Below are 16,154 nucleotides of genomic sequence, written 5' to 3'. Positions count from 1 at the left end.
CTCTTTCTCTCTCTCCCTCTCATCTGGTCTCCTACCTCTCTGTCTAGTCTTTCTCAGGCTACTTTCAAGAGTCATGACTTGGTCCAGGCTCCCTTCTCTCCTCATCTGTACACTTATCTTAGTCACCCATCGCTATGCTGGTGACTCTGCAATGTGTATTTTTAGCCCAGATTGCTCCCTTGACCTTCACTCCCCGGTATCTGTCTCATGAATCTCTCCAACTGAATGTCCCCAGTTGCTTAAAATTAATGTTTCAATTTAAACTTATTGAGCAAGCACCAAATATTCATTAATTTGAAACTTGTCTCTTCTCCCAAACCCACTCCTTCTTCATTATCCCTGGTTTCAGTAGACAGAATCACCAACCACACAGTTGCCCAAGCCAGAAACCTGGAAGGATCCCCAGATCACACTCTTTTTTGCCTTCCCCACCCCACCTCCCATTCTAATAAGCAAGTCCTAGCGATTTTACTGTCTAGCTCATCACCATATCATTATGTTAGCAACCCTGCTGCCACTCCCTGCCTACCTACCTCTGGCCTTTCTCCAGCTCCGGGCACCATATGTTCACCGTCTTCATGGGTGAATCACAAACGCTCCCTGGGCTTTGCAGTCTCTGCTCAGGACCTCCCCTGGTCGTTCTTGACTTACTGCCCTAATCTTGCTTCTTTCCAGCTCCTAACTCTCAGCCCTAGGGCTCCAACCTAAATCTCATCTCTGAACTTTTGGATTCCAGGGTCTGACTCAGTTTCCCCTACTGGGTTGTGACTCTAGTGCTCTATGTGCTTCAAAGACAGTCTTCATCCTAGTTCTGCCCCTGAACCCGACTCCCAATCTTAGCCACTTGGCCAGCCGCAGGTGGCCTGTGCTAGTCCCCACGAGGAGGGAAGGCAGCACTGCTCAGGGGCCCCCGCCCCGCCCAGGCCTTTGAAGATGTCTCCTTACTGGTCCTCTGACTTCTAGTTTGCCAGTCCCTCTTTGGCCCAAGCTCCTCCCAGCTTCTGACGTGAAGACCAGAACCTCTCACTCTCCTACTCAGTTCCTTAGTGGCTGCCCCTCCCCTTCAGGTAAAATACTCGACTTGTTCACTTCGCACGCAAGGCCCTTCAGGATCTGACTTCCTCTGTGAAACCGTAATGTCCTCACAATATGGTGGAAAGGTTTTACAAGGTTTTAAAGGTTTTACAGGTTTTACAGAGTGGCTTTAAACCTCGGCTCTGCCATTTCTTGGCTCTGTGATATTTGGCAAGTTACTCTGGATTGCAACCTTCTCCTGTACAAAATGAGACAGGGATGGTGTAAAGGTTCATGATTTATAGGATTTTGTGAATCATCTGTCACTGTGCCTGGCACATAGTAAGTGGTCAATAAATGTTAAAGATTGTTGTCTTTCTTCCCTCCCATCTTTGTACTTTGTGCTTCAATCACAACACTGACTTACTAGGGATTCTTAATTATGTCCTACTTTTCATTGTCCATGCTGTGTGCATGCTTCTTCCTCTATCTGGAAAGTTTACTACATACTGTCCACTCCCCCTCCACACACACACACACACAAAAACCAACACATGCCTTTTTTCAAGAATGAGCTCAACTCTCAAATACTATGAAGCCATCTTTGATTCTTCTAGGTAGAATGAGACCTCTTTTTTTCTTTTTTTTTTTCCTTTCCTCTTATTTTATTTATTATTTATTATTTTTAAAGTTTATTTATTTATTTTTTAGAGAGAGAGTGCGGGAGGGGCAAAGAGAAAGAGGGTGAGAGAGACTCCCAAGCAGGCTCTGCCCCATCAGCACAGAGCCCGATGCACGGCTCGAACCCATGAACTGTGAGATCATGACCTGAGTTGAAACCAAGAGTCAGATGCTCAACAGACTGAGCCACCCAGGTGCCCTGAGACCTCTGTTTTCTAATGCTGCCTGTTTGGGTTATCTATTGCTGCTCAACAAGCCACCCTAATATGTAGCGTGTTGGCAGAAATGCATTGCATCTCACAATTCTGCGGTTGACTGGGCAGTTCTGCTTCAGTTAGTGTCCGCTGGGATGGTGGGGTGGTTGGAGGTTTCAAAAGAGCCTCAATCGTTTGGCAAGCAGTTGACACTGGCTGCCAGCTGGGGCTCAGCCACTGCCAGCATCTGTGGACCTTGGTTCTGCTTCCTGTGGGTCTCTCAGTGGGCTGCTTGGGCTTCCTCACAGCATGGTGACTGGGGTCCAAGGAGGCATGTTCCAAGTGGCAAAAGTGGAAGCTGCAGATCTCATAAGGCCCGACCTCAGAAGTTACACATTCACTCCCGCCACATTCTGTTGGCCAGAACAGGTCACAAGGCCAAGCCACATACAAGGGAAGGGGAGACAGACTATACATCTTAATGGGAGGAGTCACAAAGAATCTGCTGCCATCTTCAACCCCGCCCCCCCCCACTCCCATGGCACTCTGTCACTCACCTTTATTGTAGCTCTAATTACACTGTAGTTTTAAGACCCGCTCATGCATCTGTCTCTGTGCCAGCCTCCGTCTCACGGCTCAGAAACTGACAACCCACTCAAGTATTTCATTTGCTTCACAATGTGCTTTTATTATTCTTTTGAATAAATTATAACACTTAAAAATTGAGAAATTTTACAGGAAAATTGGGATTTATAGCTATGATTTAATAAAAAAAAAAGCTTTAAATGTGGTAATGCTGGCTCCGAATTCCTTCATGGCAGCACCTGACCAGGAGCTCCTGCCTCCCCAGATAACCTTACCCTGGCACTTGGCACATTACCTGCCTGGCCTTCACAGAAATGGGAGTTTGCAGTCCTTAATTTAGGTCCTTGAAGGCAGCGTTTGGGTCATCTCAGATACTGGGCACTTTCATTGCCAAGTGAGGTTCTTATGAGATTTTAAAACTTGAGATTAAAAAAGAAATTATATGCAGCTGGAGGTGATACTTAAGAACACTAACATCATCGTCGTCAATAAGAACAAACTTCTAGAGTACTTAGTCTAAGTTAGGGAATGTTCCAAGCACTTGCCAGTAACTTAACATTCTCTGCAATGTCAGAAGGCAGGCACTTTTAATATGTGCATCTTATAGATGAGGAAACTGAGGCATATAGCAATGAAGCAACTTGCCTAAGACAAGCAGGTATAAACAGGAGGAGTGAGACTTCACATGGAGGAGAGAGAGAACAGGTAGGGGCAATAAATCTCTCCGCATACATAGCCATCAGCATTGGAGTCTTGCAAGGAGATGAACAACCAACCTTCGGGACGCCCGGCTGGCTCAGTCCCTTGCCTCTCTTGATCTCAGGGGCATGAGTTCAAGCCCCATGTTGGGTGTGTTGATTACTTAAATAAATAAATAAACAACTAACTTTCATTTAGCCCTTTTATTAGCTCATTTAATCATTACAACAACCCAATTCAGCAAATCTTCACTTTGGCATCACCGCTTTGCTTCACATCTTTTCCTGAATAATAATAATAAAGAGCATTACGGTTACAGCTAAAGCCCATCCCATTCCTTCCCTTTTCTTGGTGGTGATCACCATTCTATTGGAATTATTCCCATGCACATTTTGTACTATTTACAGATACGTTTGTTTTCCTAACGGTGTATCATTGTTTTGTGTCTTTAAAAACCTACATAGATAACATACATCACCCATTTTTGCAACTTTCTTTTGCTCATTATATTGGTGAATATAGCTCTAATTCATATTTTAAGTACTGTGTAGTAGTCCATTGTAAGAATAAACTATATTTATCTATTCCCTTGCTTTAAGGACAGTTAAGTTCTTACCACTTTTTCTTGACAATCAAATCATACTGCAATGCCCATACTTACTCTTGTCTCCTTGTGCACATGTAGAAATGTTTTTCTGAAGAACACATCTCAAAGCAAGCTTGCTGGGTATTAGGGTATGTGTGTTTTCAGCATTAAGTATGTTGACTCTTGAACAACATGGGTTTTAACTGTGTAGGTCCACTTATGTGCAGATTTTTTTATATTACGGTACTATAAATGTATTTTCTCTTCCTTGTGATTTTCTTAATAACATTTTCTTTTCTCTGGCTTACTTTATTGTAAGAATACATATACAAAACATGCGTTAACTGACTGTGTTATCAGTAAGGCTTCCAGTCAACAGTAGGCTATTATCAGTAGTAGTTAAATTTGGGGGATTCAAAAGTTATATGCAGATTTTCCACTGCACAGTGGATCAGCAAACCTAACCCCGCATTATTCAAAGGTCAACTGTAACCTTCAAATTTGTCATAGCTGTTTACACTTTCAAGCAGAATGTGGGAGTTCCTATGGTCCCACATTTTTGTCAGTCTTTGGTGTTATCAGAGTTATTTTAATTTTGCTGAGTTAGTGTGTGTAAAATAGTATCTCATGGTTTTAATTTGCATTTGTTCATTACTAATGAAGTTGAGCGTCTTTTCATCTATTTATTGGATGACTTGCCTATTCATAGCTTTTGCTCATTTTCTCCTGCCTTGTCCTTTTCTTATTGATGTGCAAAAGTTCTTTATAAATCCTGGGTACCAAACCTTCATTGATTATATAGGTTGTAAATATTCTCCAAGTCTGCAGCTTATATTTTTTATTTTTTTGTGATGTCTCTAACCTTATAGAAGTTTAAAAATGTTTTAAAGATATAGTCATACGTGTCCACATTTCCTTTTATTGTTTGTGCTCTTTGTATCTTGTTTAAGAAATCTTTCCCTACTCTGATACCATCAATATATTACCTTACAGGTTTTTTGAACAGTTTAAAATTTTGTTTTTCACATATTTAAGCCACCTGAAATTTATTTTGGGGTATGTTGTAATGTAGGGATCTATTTTTTTCTATGTGGGTAGCCAATTACCCTGAGACAATTTAACAGACAGTCCATCCTTTTCCACCGATCGTACATCACTTTTGTCATATGCCAAGTTCACATGTCTTTAAAGGTCTAATTCCAAGAAGTTCTAGTCTGTAACAGTGGTCTAGTTATTTGCCCATGTGCCAGGACTACACTGCTTTAATCACTCTGGTTTTATAGTAAAGTTGTGATATGTGGTAAGGCTAGCACCCTAGTATTCTTCCACTTCAAACTTGTATTGGCTTTTCTTGGCCATTTACTTCTTTATAAAAATGTTAAGAACAGTTTGTCAAGTTCCGTAAAATATATTGGTGGGGTTTTGATTAGAATTATACTGAAATTTGTATATTTGAGAAAAGTTGCCAACTTTATATTGAATTTGCCTCTTCTTGAGCATGGAATATCTCTCTGTCATTTTTTGTCTTCTTTTCAAAATGTTCTCCAATCAGGTTTTATCATTTTCTCCATAAAAATCATGTTGTATTTACTTCTAAGTATTCTATAGTCTTCATTGTTATTACAAATGACATTTTCTCTCTTTTAAAAAAATTGATTTATTTTGAGACAACTTGCGAGTGCCGAGTGGGGGAGGGGCAGAGAGAGAGGGAGAGAGAGAGAATTCCAGGCAGACTCCCACTGCCAGAGTGGAGCCCAACACATGGCTCAAACTCACGAAATCATAACCTGAGCTGAAACCAAGAGCCAGAGGCTTAACTGGCTGAGCCAAGCAGGTGTCCCCAAATGGCAATTTTTAAAAACAAAATCTTCTATTTGTTGTTGTAATATAAGCATATTGATATTTGCATATTAATCTCGTCCCCAGAAAGGGGTGTATTAGTTCTAATTATTTGTGGGTTTTCATAAATTTTCTTTGTCACTAATCAAGTATCTATGTGTAGTGATGGCTTTCTTTCTTTGTTTTCTTATTGTGCCAGGTCAGACTCCCTAGAACAAGTTGAATACAAACAGTAAAAAGCAGTATCCTTGTCTTGACTTTGGAAGTTATTTTCTCATCTTAGTTAACTGGATTTTTTAAAAAAAATAATGAATTAGTGTTAAACTTCATCCAGTGTGTTCTCTGAAGCTACTGGGGCAATCATTTTTTCCTATTTATTTATTTATTATAAAGTTTATTTATTTATTTTGGGAGAGACAGAGAGAGTATGAGCTGGGGAGGAGCAGGGTAGAGGGAGAATTGCAGGCAGGTTTCTTACTCTCAGCGCAAAGCCCACGCAGGGCTCAAACACATGAAACTGTGAGATCATGACCTGAGTGGAAATCAAGAGTTGGATGCTTAACTGACTCTTGAGCTGATTCTTTTTAAAAAATTTTTTTAAACATTTATTTATTTTTGAGAGAGAGAGAGACAGAACGTGAGCAGGGGAGGAGCAGAGAGAGAGAGAGGGACACAGATCTGAAGCAGGCTCTAGGCTCTGAGCTGTCAGCACAGAGCCTGATGTGGGGCTTGAACTCACGAACCCTGAGATCATGACCTGAGCCAAAGTTGGGACGCTCAACAGACTGAGCCACCCAGGTGCCCCACTTGAGCTGATTCTTAACTGACTCTTGAACCACCCAGGTGCTCCCATTTTTTTCCTTTTACTACATCCAGTTGTAAATTTCTTTCTTTGTTTCTTTGTTTCTTTGTTTCTTTCTTTCTTTCTTTCTTTCATTTTTCATTAATAGATTTTTAAAGTACACCATCCCTGTGTTCCTGCAATAAACCCTTCTTGGTCTCACACACACACACACACACACGCACACACACTTGCACGGATTCTGCCAGATTCAGTTTGCTAATATTTTATCTAGGATTTTAATTTTGTAAGTGTGACTGTCCCTCTTTCTCCATCGTCTGGGACAGACGTATTATAAATAAACAAATGGTTTGTAAGAGTTGGCAAAATAGGGATGTCTGGGTGGCTCAGTCTGTAGAGCTTGTGATTCTTGATTTCAAGATCGTGAGTTTCACATTAGGCGTAGAGTTTACTTTAAAAAAAAGAGTTGGCAGAATAATACATCTGTAAAATGTGTGTATTTTAACTTCTCATTCAATTTATTAGAATTTATAGACCTGTTCAGGTTTTCTGTTTCTTCTGAGTCAGCTTTGGCCGCTGTTCATCTAATTTCCCTACCTCTTCAGGACCAAAACCTCCTCTCCCATCCTTGGGTGGCTGGTAAAACATTTCTAAGTTAATAGAACCAATTCTCTCCCAGTCCCCTTCTAGCAACCATGGTCAGCTTATCCTCTGGCTTTCAGTTTTCTCTTCGTTTCTAGAACTTGGGATTTTATTTTTCTTTTGAAAACTCAGTCATGTTTACTTTCCCCCCATATTTTATCCAGTATTTCTAGGTGATGGTACATTTAGATTTTTAATTCCTCCATCTTGCTTGATTCTGTTCTCATTTTATAGATAACAAAGCTTGGGTTCAGAGTGGTTCAATAGCCTGAGAAAGGCCACACCACTAATACTTTTGAACACAGTACGGTTCTGAATCCTGGGCTGTTGCCACATTACTCCATGCTGCTTTCTGCAGTCAGTGAGGCAAGACCAGAAAAGGGGATTACCAAGTTAAAAGGAAAGGGTCTCATGGGCAAGATGGAGGAGGCCTGGGATGAAGCCGGGACTGTGGGGATGAATGATGCCAGGAAGTATGGAGGAAGTGATGGTGTTAAGAAAATGGCATATGGGACTCCCGGGCTGCATTGCTGGAGGGAGAGTCGTGGCCTCAAACAATCCTCTCTGAGATTCTGAAATACGTAGCCCCCTCCTCCGGATCCTGGCACGCAGGCATCCATTAAACCAATATTTCAACTCAATATTTATGGAGTGTCCAGTTCGAGGTCCCCTGCATATGACAAGAGCGAGCGTCTGCAGACATGATCCCTGCCCTCAGAGCACTTCCATCTCCCAGGGAGACAGACACCCATCAAATAATGAACAAACGCGGAACTGCGACTATGCCAAGTGCCTCAGAGGAAAGGTACACCTTGGTGTGGGGGCTCAGAAGAGGGGGATTTGACCCAGGAAGGAAGGTCAGGGTAGTTTTCCTGAGGATGTGGCAGAGGAGCTGAGATCTGAGGAGCCAAGAGGAGCTGGCTAAAGAGAAATGGGAGGAAGAGCCTTTCAGGCCTGAGGGCCTAGCCTGCACAACGGCTGTCGGCGGGAGGAAGTGCAAAGCGGACAGGAAGTGGAGCCTTCAGACTGAGTGGAAATGTGGTGGGAGAGGAGTCCAGAAAGGCCCGCAGGATCACAGTAGGCAGGGCCTTCGAGGCCAGGTGAAGGACTTGTGTCTTTAACCTAAAATCAATGGGAAAGCACTGAATGGGTTTAAGCGGGGTGCCCGAAACAATCGGATTTGCATTTCAAAAAGGCCTAACTCAGGTGTGCGGGCTTGTATTCGCGAAGGCCATTCCCAGCCTCTCCAGCTATTGCCGTGACTCAGAGGAGAGCCAGAAGGTCCAGATGGTGGCTGGAACAGGGAGGTGGAAGGATGGACAAGAAGGGACAGACTTGAGACATATTTTAACGGATACAACTGATCAGACTAGAGGTGGATTCAGTATTGACATGCTCGCCATGTACACCTCTACGTCAAATTTTTCAAAGGCAGGGGCCACATCATAGGATGCCTGTTTGTAAGACCCAGGTCCCAGAACAGCCCCTGACAGGTGGTGTGGACTCAGTACACACTTCCTGAAAAGGTGAAACTGACCAGCAGTCCCCCAAGTGATCCTTTTGCCTCTAAAGGTTCTTTCCTTGCTTCTTTTATGTGTCAATAATCAGCCTCTCTGACACACCATGGGGAGAAATCTGCCAAATTCTAAAGGGTACACTTAGGGGGGAGTTAACCCAAGAACTAAGGTCTACCTTTTCCTTTAACGTGAATGGTAACACTAAACTTACTGCAAGTGTTGCCCAAGGCAGCAACTCCCCCAACAGAACCTTCTAAAAGGATGAATGGTAGGGGTGCCTGGGTGGCTCAGTCAAGTGTCCCACTTCGGCTCAGGTCACGATCTCACGGTTCGTGAGTTTGAGGCTCGAATCAATAGCTCGAGCTGATAGCTCAGAGGCTGGAGCCTGCGTCAGTTTCTGTGTCTCTCCCTCTCTTTCTGCCCCTTCCTCGCTCACACTGTTTGGCATGCTCTCTCTCATGAATGAACATAAATAAATGAAAAAATAAATAAATAAATAAATAAATAAATAGGTGAATGACAAATAAATAATAACAGCACCCTCCTCAGTGCCAGGCTGGGGCCAGAGAAACCATGTGGAGGGGACGCTTCCCAGCGTTCCCAGCACAAGAAGCAGCTTCCCAGCACAAGAAGAGGACACGAAGAAAACAATTTCATGAAAGAAGTAGAGATAACAGGACAGGAAGTGCTTGTGTTGGGGCTTGACAACACTGGCGGTGAAGGCACACACTGAAGAAGACGTCCTTGGGACACTTGTACCTGAAGGAGTTCTAAGTTTTTCTGCACTCAGACACACGACCTGCCACGGTTTGGGGACTGAGAAGCCTGGGCGAGGAAAAAGGGGGGAGGTGGATGCGTAACAGAGAGAAAGAGAGAAAGAGAGAGAGAGAGAGAGAGAGAGAGAGAGAGAGGTTTCCCCCCTCACCCCCCACCCCTTCCCCCACCCAAGACTTTCTTCTTCCCTTCTCATTGATCCTGGCTGGCCTGGTCCCACCTCCCCCGTGAAGCCCTTCCTAACCACCCTACAGGCTCCCAGTGATCCCCCTGCTCCAGAGGTATGGAGCCCCCTTCGAGGGACATTTGCCGTTCACCCTATAAGGACAAAGCTAACATCTCATGGAGCACCTACAGCAGTGGTTCTTGGCCTTGGTGCACATCAGAATCACATGGAAGGTTTGTTAGAACACAATGGCCCCACCTACAGAGTTTTATGTGTTAGGACCCTCAGTTTAAGTGGCGGGGTGAAGATTTCGTCCCAGGTCTCTCCGACTCCAGTAACCTTTCTTTCACTACCTTGCTCCTTTGCATTGTTAGTTACCCTCCTGCATGTATGTTGTTCCTCAACAAAATAGTCCATTGCTTTTTTGTATACTTTGTATCTCTTGCTTTGCCTAATCTATAGATGCAGGCTTAATTGAGAGAGGCTGAAAGATTTGGGGAACTAACCCAGGGAAGCTAGCGGTGCAACAGAATCTGAGCTAACCCCCACCCCACAACACCTCCTTCTCCAAGCACTGGGGAGGGAGAACACCTGGTCAAGTAGGGTAGTTATTCTTTCCTTCCTGCGTGGGTGAAGGAGACTTACCTAGGGCAACGGCTTGCTAGGTCTCCCATATGATGTCACCCAAATAAACAGGCACATCTTCAAAGTTCAGTCATGGAGGCAGCAGAGAGGAGACAGCGGTCGAAATGTGAGAAGTGGACAGAAGGGGAGGGTGGGGTGGTGTTGACTGGGGAGCCGGGAAGGGACAGAGGAGCCATAGGAGGGGAGATACATGGGCCAGGGGCCGATGGCTGTTCCAGAGTTCAGCAAGAGGGCGGGGGAACAGAGACCGAAGAGGCTGCGAGGGAATGAGCAACGTGAGGCTGCGCTGACGCTCCTGGCAGCGCCTGGAACCAGAAGAGAAGCCGGGTTCATTACATACGCATCAACTTCCACCTCGGTATCCTTCCATCCTTCCCGACTCCTCCGCATCTGTTTCTCTCTCTCTTCGAAACTTCAGGAGCAACGCCCACCTCTCCTCCCGCCCCACCCACCGTCCCGGGAGCTCCCCAGCCGCTGGATACCTGCGGTTGGAGAGGAGGGGAGCCAAGATCAGGGGTTCCGGGGAGCGGGCACAGAAAGGGGCTCCTACAAGGGTGAAGTGGGTGTTGTCTATTTCTGCAGGGCGAGAGGGCTCTGGGGGTGAGCTCCAGGCCACCAGGTCTGCGAGACTTGCTGGGGCTCGAGGTGCCCCTCAGTCGGTATTGAAGGTGTTAGGGACCAGGGGAAAAGAGAAATCCCAAGCGTGGGCTGGGATGCCCTCGGGTCTGTGGAACAAATCGAGAGGCTCACTTCTTTGCCAGCGGGGCGGAGAACTGAGCGAGCCGCAGGAATTTGGGGCGGGTCGGGCGGGGGCGCGAAGGGCAACGGAAACAGGAAGTGAGGGGCAGAGAGGCTGAAGGGGGTAGAAGGAGCATCAGTTACTCCTGGGGAGGCGGGTCCTCCTCCCCGACCCCCGCAGTGCCCGAGACCCGGCGCGCAGCCGAGCACCCAGTCCCCCGCCCAGACTTGGGGCCCGGCTCGCTCGCGGAACTCGAGGCCCGGAGCCAGCGATGGCTTCACTTGACGCCCCCACCCCTCAGCTCTGGGCCGCTGCCTGGACGGGCACAGAACTACACCTCCCGCGCGGCCCTCCCTCCACTCAGCCCGCGGCTCGGCGGGCACCGGCTCGCTCACTCCTGGGAACTGTAGTCCCCGGTCCTGTCCGCCTTCTTTGGGAGGCGGCCGAGATGTCCAGCTGGGGGGGGGTTCTGGCAGCGCTCCCCACTTCCCTCCCTCTTGTCTTTCCAGCTATGGAAACTAGCTTCTTGCAGTGAGGAAAAATTATCCTCCTTCCAAACATTACGGTGGGTCCTGTTGGAGTCTACCAACATGCCTTACTCTCTTGAGCCACTTTCCTGCTTTCCCTTTGGTACTTAAATCCTGGATCTCAAGCTGGGCGATTCAGCTTTTGGGGGCAAGTTTGAGAAGACTTCAGACACCGCTTACCTCTTCACCCTGTCCCTTTCAACTTCATAGGTTGGTCCCCGCTAGTTTCGAACATACTTGCTGATTTGGGGACTCAGAAAAATGGGATTTACATACCGTGAATAACCTTTGACATTTCCTCCCCATTTCCAAGGTTGATTCCACATGATTTCCAGCTTGTCTCCCCAATCTCCCCCCACCCCTTCTAGTACACTCGTGATAAACACACACAGAACTGCAGGTTTCAAAGAGGAAAAGAAGCAAATTTGTTGTTGGTAGGGGAGCATGAAGGGGAGGGTTCTTCACCTTCCCCAACATCTTGTAGAGATGGGAAGTTGAGGGGCAATAGAAAAGGCAGTAGATGGGGGCGCATGCCCCACTCTGTACAATATAGAAGAATCTGATATAGACACTTTGTATAAAAGCCACTTGTCCTCATTTGTGTCCTCTTGCTGACTGGCTGGGCTGGGGGGCACTGGGGAACAAAGAAGCTGGGGTGGTGGGCCAGGACACAGGGACACCCCCTGGTCCCCATCCTCTGGCGTCCCCTTGTGGGGTCACTTTGGATCCTTGGTGGGGGCATAGCAAAGCTCCAGTGGCCGGGACACCTTCCAGAACTTCTCATTCACCAGTTCCAGGGTCAGCGAGCCATTCAGTGTCTACAGAGGGGGTAGAAGAGAGAAGCAGGGTAAGAAAAAGTTGGAGAAGGTGGTAAAGGATATGAATGAGAGGCAGAAAGTGACCAAGGGAGGAAGAAAGAAAAAGGAATAATAAAAAAGGTGGGGTAAAGCAGGGGCATAGGGAGTGAGTAGGAAGAAGATAAGACACAGACGTGAGATGAGAGATGCAGAGGGAGAGAGGAGGGTGGGCTAGTTAGGAGGTCAGGATCCAGGGTCTGTGTGGCCCCAGGCCACCCTCCCAGCCTCTCCCCTCTTATAGCACTGCCCTCAGAGGCTCTCACCGTGAAAGCTCCACCCCCGGGGGCGATGTAGATGGTGTACTGCTTTTCACTGACACCTTCCAGACTGGGCAAGGCAGGCTCCTCAGGGCCGTCACCTCCTCCGGTACCCCCACCCTCTCCACCACCCCCATCAGGTCCCCCGGCATCAGAGGCGCCCCCTCCAGGCCCTCCTGGCTCCCCGGCTTCTTGCTGCTGCCTCCGCTCAAGGGCAATACGCAGGGCCAAGTACTTGGAAAGATGGTCCACTGTAGCATTCCCAGTTGTCTTCACATACCTGAAGTGGGAAAGAAGGCAGGTTTAGGGGACAGGAAGCCGCAAATGGAAAAGGGAAGTAGGGGATTTTCCAAAAGGGCTTCTGGGTTAGGGTTTCTTTCTGGGTTTGGGTGAAGCCCACTTCTGATGGACATCTGTATGATCTTTTTGATTTCTCAGAGGTCAGGGGAAAGACAGGGCTCTCACCTAGTCTGGCAGTATTCTCCTTTCTCCACGAGCAGGGGGTGGGGCCGGAACACGAGCTCAATTTCTCCGCCTGGCTCCGGGGGACTGGGGGCCCCAGGAGGGCTTGGGGGGCCTAGGGTTCCCCCTCCCAAAGTCCCTCCCCGGTCACCAGAGTCTTCAGAACCGGCGCCCCCACCCACCCCACCGGTGCCACCTCCCCCTGTCCCTACACTGCTCCCCCCTGCACCCCCGCCACGGGGTCGCTTGGGAGCAGGGCCTGGGGCAGAGTCAGGGGCAGAGTCTGAGCTCACATCCTCTCCATCCCCCTCTCCCTCCCCAGGCTCTCCTTCCCCCCCACTCATCGTGGTGGTCTGATCTGACCCGGGCATCGGCCGCCTCACACGCTGGGCCCTGTAGAAGCAAGTGGTTGAGGTTAGAAAGCACCACAGATAAGGGGTTTAAACTTTCAACTTAAGAGAACAAGAGATCAGGGAAATCTTAATGATGACACCTAATATTTATTAAACACTAACTACACGCCAAACACACTGCTAAGTATTTTGCACTGATCGCCTCACATAGTACAAATCTTAGAAGCAGGTGAATATATTCTATTTATGGTTGAGAAAACTGAGGCTTAGAAATGTTAGATAACTTGTGTGCAACCACAGCCTCTTGCCTCTCCACATGGACTCCAAGAACCAGTCGGATAGGTTTGTAGAAATGCAGAATTTCAGGCCCAACTCCAGACCTACTGAATTAGAATTTGCATTTTTCACAGACCCTCTGGTAATCTGGATGCATATTAAAGACCGAGCAATGCTGGCCTAGAAGGTCATTTAATTCCCCGCAAGGTGAATCCAGAGTTTATGCTCAAAATCACTCCACTGTTCTAACTTCTAGAAAGTTAGAGGGTGAGCTAATTTTTTCTTAAGAATAGTAATACCAGTTGCTAACTAGGAAGCTGCAATTTACACCCCTGGCTTCCAGACCTTGACAATCAGGCTGTGGTTAGCTATTAAGATGCTAAGGTTTAGAAGCTGGCAGGCAGCAAAGACGGCACCAGGAGTCTGACCCACGGATCTGTCCCACCAGCCCTCTATCGCCTCTCTCCCGGCCCGAACCTGTGCATGGCCTGCATGCGCAGCCCCTCTTCAATGCTGGAGCTCAGCGCCTGTTGGTTGTGCAGGCGACTGAGGCGGATGAGCACCCGGTCTTGGTGGGCCTCATATTCCTCCCGGCTGGGATAGATCTTAGAGATCAGGGCATCAAAGTTGGGATCTGGCCGCAGAGACCGCTTGGATACCAGCTTCTTGCGGCAGGTAGGGCACTCCTTGTTCCTGGGGTGGGAGAGAGGAGGCCCTCAACGGGTCAGTCTCAGTCGCTAGGACACTGAGGCCCCAACTCTGTACCCTTCACCCCATCTCAAACACATCCCTCCCGTTACCCGCTCCGCAGGGCCGTGACAATACAGTCGGAGCAGAATCGGTGGAGGCACTCCTTGGTGGTCATTGTATTCTTCAGCATGTCCAGGCAGATGGGGCACATGAGTTCTGAATGCAGTGACCGAGGGGAAACCGCAATCTCTGTGCCATCCATGATGGCTTCCTGGAGACATCAGTGAGTGGAAAGGTGATGGTGGGTTGGGGGGAAAGGGCTTTTAGAAACAGGTGGTCAATGGAATGGGAGTTTTGAGAAATACAGTGAAATAACAGAATCTGGGTACCCCGTGTTGACCACTTGAGGAAGACGGGAATTCTGAGAAAGAGGAGCTAGTGACTTGGAGAGAATGGAGAACAGAAAGGAGTAGTGTCCATTAACTGAAAGTAGGAGCTTTGCAACAGGAGGATCTGAGGTTTGGTCAGAGGTCTGGGGCAGAGGTGGCACAGATGTGGGGTTTGGGGAAGACTTTTTCAATCTAATTTCTTAAAGTGTGGTCTGGGTGCAACCTGTATCAGAATACCCTATGGTGCTTGTTTAAAACACAGGTTCTGGGGCCCCATCTCATTATGGTATCAGAATATTGGCAAGGCGTGGTGAGGGGGTGGGTTGTGCAGGGGAGGGCTCCATTTCTAGCAAACTTGGAAGGAAAGTCTTATATGCATTGACCTTTGACACTGAACTGAGGAACACTGAAGGTAAAGTCTATGTGTTTACTATTTTTCAGATGAAGGCAGTCATACTCGCCCTACATCTGTGGCAATAGCTGATGTGAGAATGAAACGAGATAAATGTGAAAGTGCTTGGAAAAGATTAAGGTGATTCAAAGGTGGGGTCAAGGGAGTCTGTGACATCCGGCAGGGTCGGCAGAACAGGGCGAAAAATGGAAAAGAGGCTGTGAGATAGGGGTCTGTTTGAAGGCTTTGGGGAAAGGGAGTAAGCTGTGAAAGGAAAGTCCCTATCACCTGCGGGGTCCGGTGGAGCTCGTATAGACTCAGTTCCCACGTTTTGCTGGCATTCTGGGCATTCGCCGGCGTCGTCATGGTGACAGGGCACAGACCCCCCACCCGGGCTCGGCAGCGGTGGAGGAGGAGAGGTAGGCTGGGGAAAGGGGGAAGGGGGGGAAGGGTTGTTAGGGGGGGCCGCCCTCGCGCAGACCCCGCCCCTCCTGTGGCTCCCCCCACAACCTCCGCCCCGCGCCGCGCTGCCCCTCACCGGGCTCCAGCCGTCCGCGCCCCGTTGCCGCAGCGCCTCTCACTGGCCCCGAGCTCTCAGCCCCAGTTCGCTCGGTCCGCAGCCGCTGCTCAGACAGCAGCTCCCGCCGCCGCCGCCGCCATGGCCCGGGCGCTGGGGCCCTACGTCACTTCCGTTTGTCCCTCCGCTACCCCCCCCCCCCGCCCCCGCCAGCGGAGACGTCACCCGCCACTCCGGGCTCGGGTGGGACGCGACGTGGGCTCCCGGGTTCCCCCGCCCTCGGGCGCGTCCGCTTCGCGTGAGGAGCCGGCGTCCCCGGAGTCCCCCGCTACGTGGGGACCGCGGTCTCAGTTCCCGGGCCGGCACCGTCGCGCTGCCAACCTTAGCCACCGTTCCCTTCCCGAGGTCCCCACCCGGGGCCTCCGCTCCGGAGGGCGGGGCCTGGGATCTCTTGGACCCCGGGAGGGTAGAGAGGGGTTGGAAAAGGGGCCACCTCCCCCACTCCGCGTCCCCTAGCGGCTCTGGGGGACAACTGCCCCCCTCCCCACAACT

General features: G+C 48.5%; 1 protein-coding gene and 1 long non-coding RNA gene across 2 annotated transcripts; both read right to left on the bottom strand.

Moving 5' to 3' along the window:
* Positions 1-3,373: 3,373 nt before the first annotated feature.
* LOC122238367 lies at positions 3,374-10,901 on the bottom strand. Its single transcript, XR_006217278.1, has 3 exons — positions 10,627-10,901; positions 10,145-10,449; positions 3,374-3,457 (listed from the first exon to the last, which is right to left on the bottom strand). It is a non-coding gene; the product is annotated as an uncharacterized LOC122238367 (long non-coding RNA).
* A 910-nt stretch (positions 10,902-11,811) lies between these two features.
* RING1 (ring finger protein 1) lies at positions 11,812-15,771 on the bottom strand. Its single transcript, XM_042986107.1, has 7 exons — positions 15,624-15,771; positions 15,374-15,509; positions 14,416-14,576; positions 14,093-14,308; positions 12,990-13,379; positions 12,531-12,804; positions 11,812-12,228 (listed from the first exon to the last, which is right to left on the bottom strand). Exons 2-7 carry the CDS (start codon positions 15,449-15,451, stop codon positions 12,127-12,129), a joined length of 1,221 nt encoding a protein of 406 aa, XP_042842041.1. The 5' UTR covers positions 15,452-15,509; positions 15,624-15,771; the 3' UTR covers positions 11,812-12,126.
* Between the last annotated feature and the right edge of the window lie 383 nt (positions 15,772-16,154).

Source organism: Panthera tigris, chromosome B2 (assembly GCF_018350195.1).
Source record: "Panthera tigris isolate Pti1 chromosome B2, P.tigris_Pti1_mat1.1, whole genome shotgun sequence".
Classification (NCBI taxonomy): domain Eukaryota; kingdom Metazoa; phylum Chordata; class Mammalia; order Carnivora; family Felidae; genus Panthera; species Panthera tigris.
This window is presented reverse-complemented; position numbering and strand designations above follow the sequence as displayed.

Bases quoted from the DNA above. Each gene is read 5' to 3' on its own strand.
- RING1 (XM_042986107.1), bottom strand. From the start codon at position 15,451: ATGACGACGCCGGCGAATGCCCAGAATGCCAGCAAAACGTGGGAACTG. The intron at 13,380-14,092 runs GTTCGGGCCGGG...TTGCTTCTACAG, and splicing joins CGCATGCAGGCCATGCACAG to GGCCCAGCGTGTGAGGCGGC. The intron at 12,805-12,989 runs GTGAGAGCCCTG...TTCCCACTTCAG, and splicing joins GGAGAATACTGCCAGACTAG to GTATGTGAAGACAACTGGGA.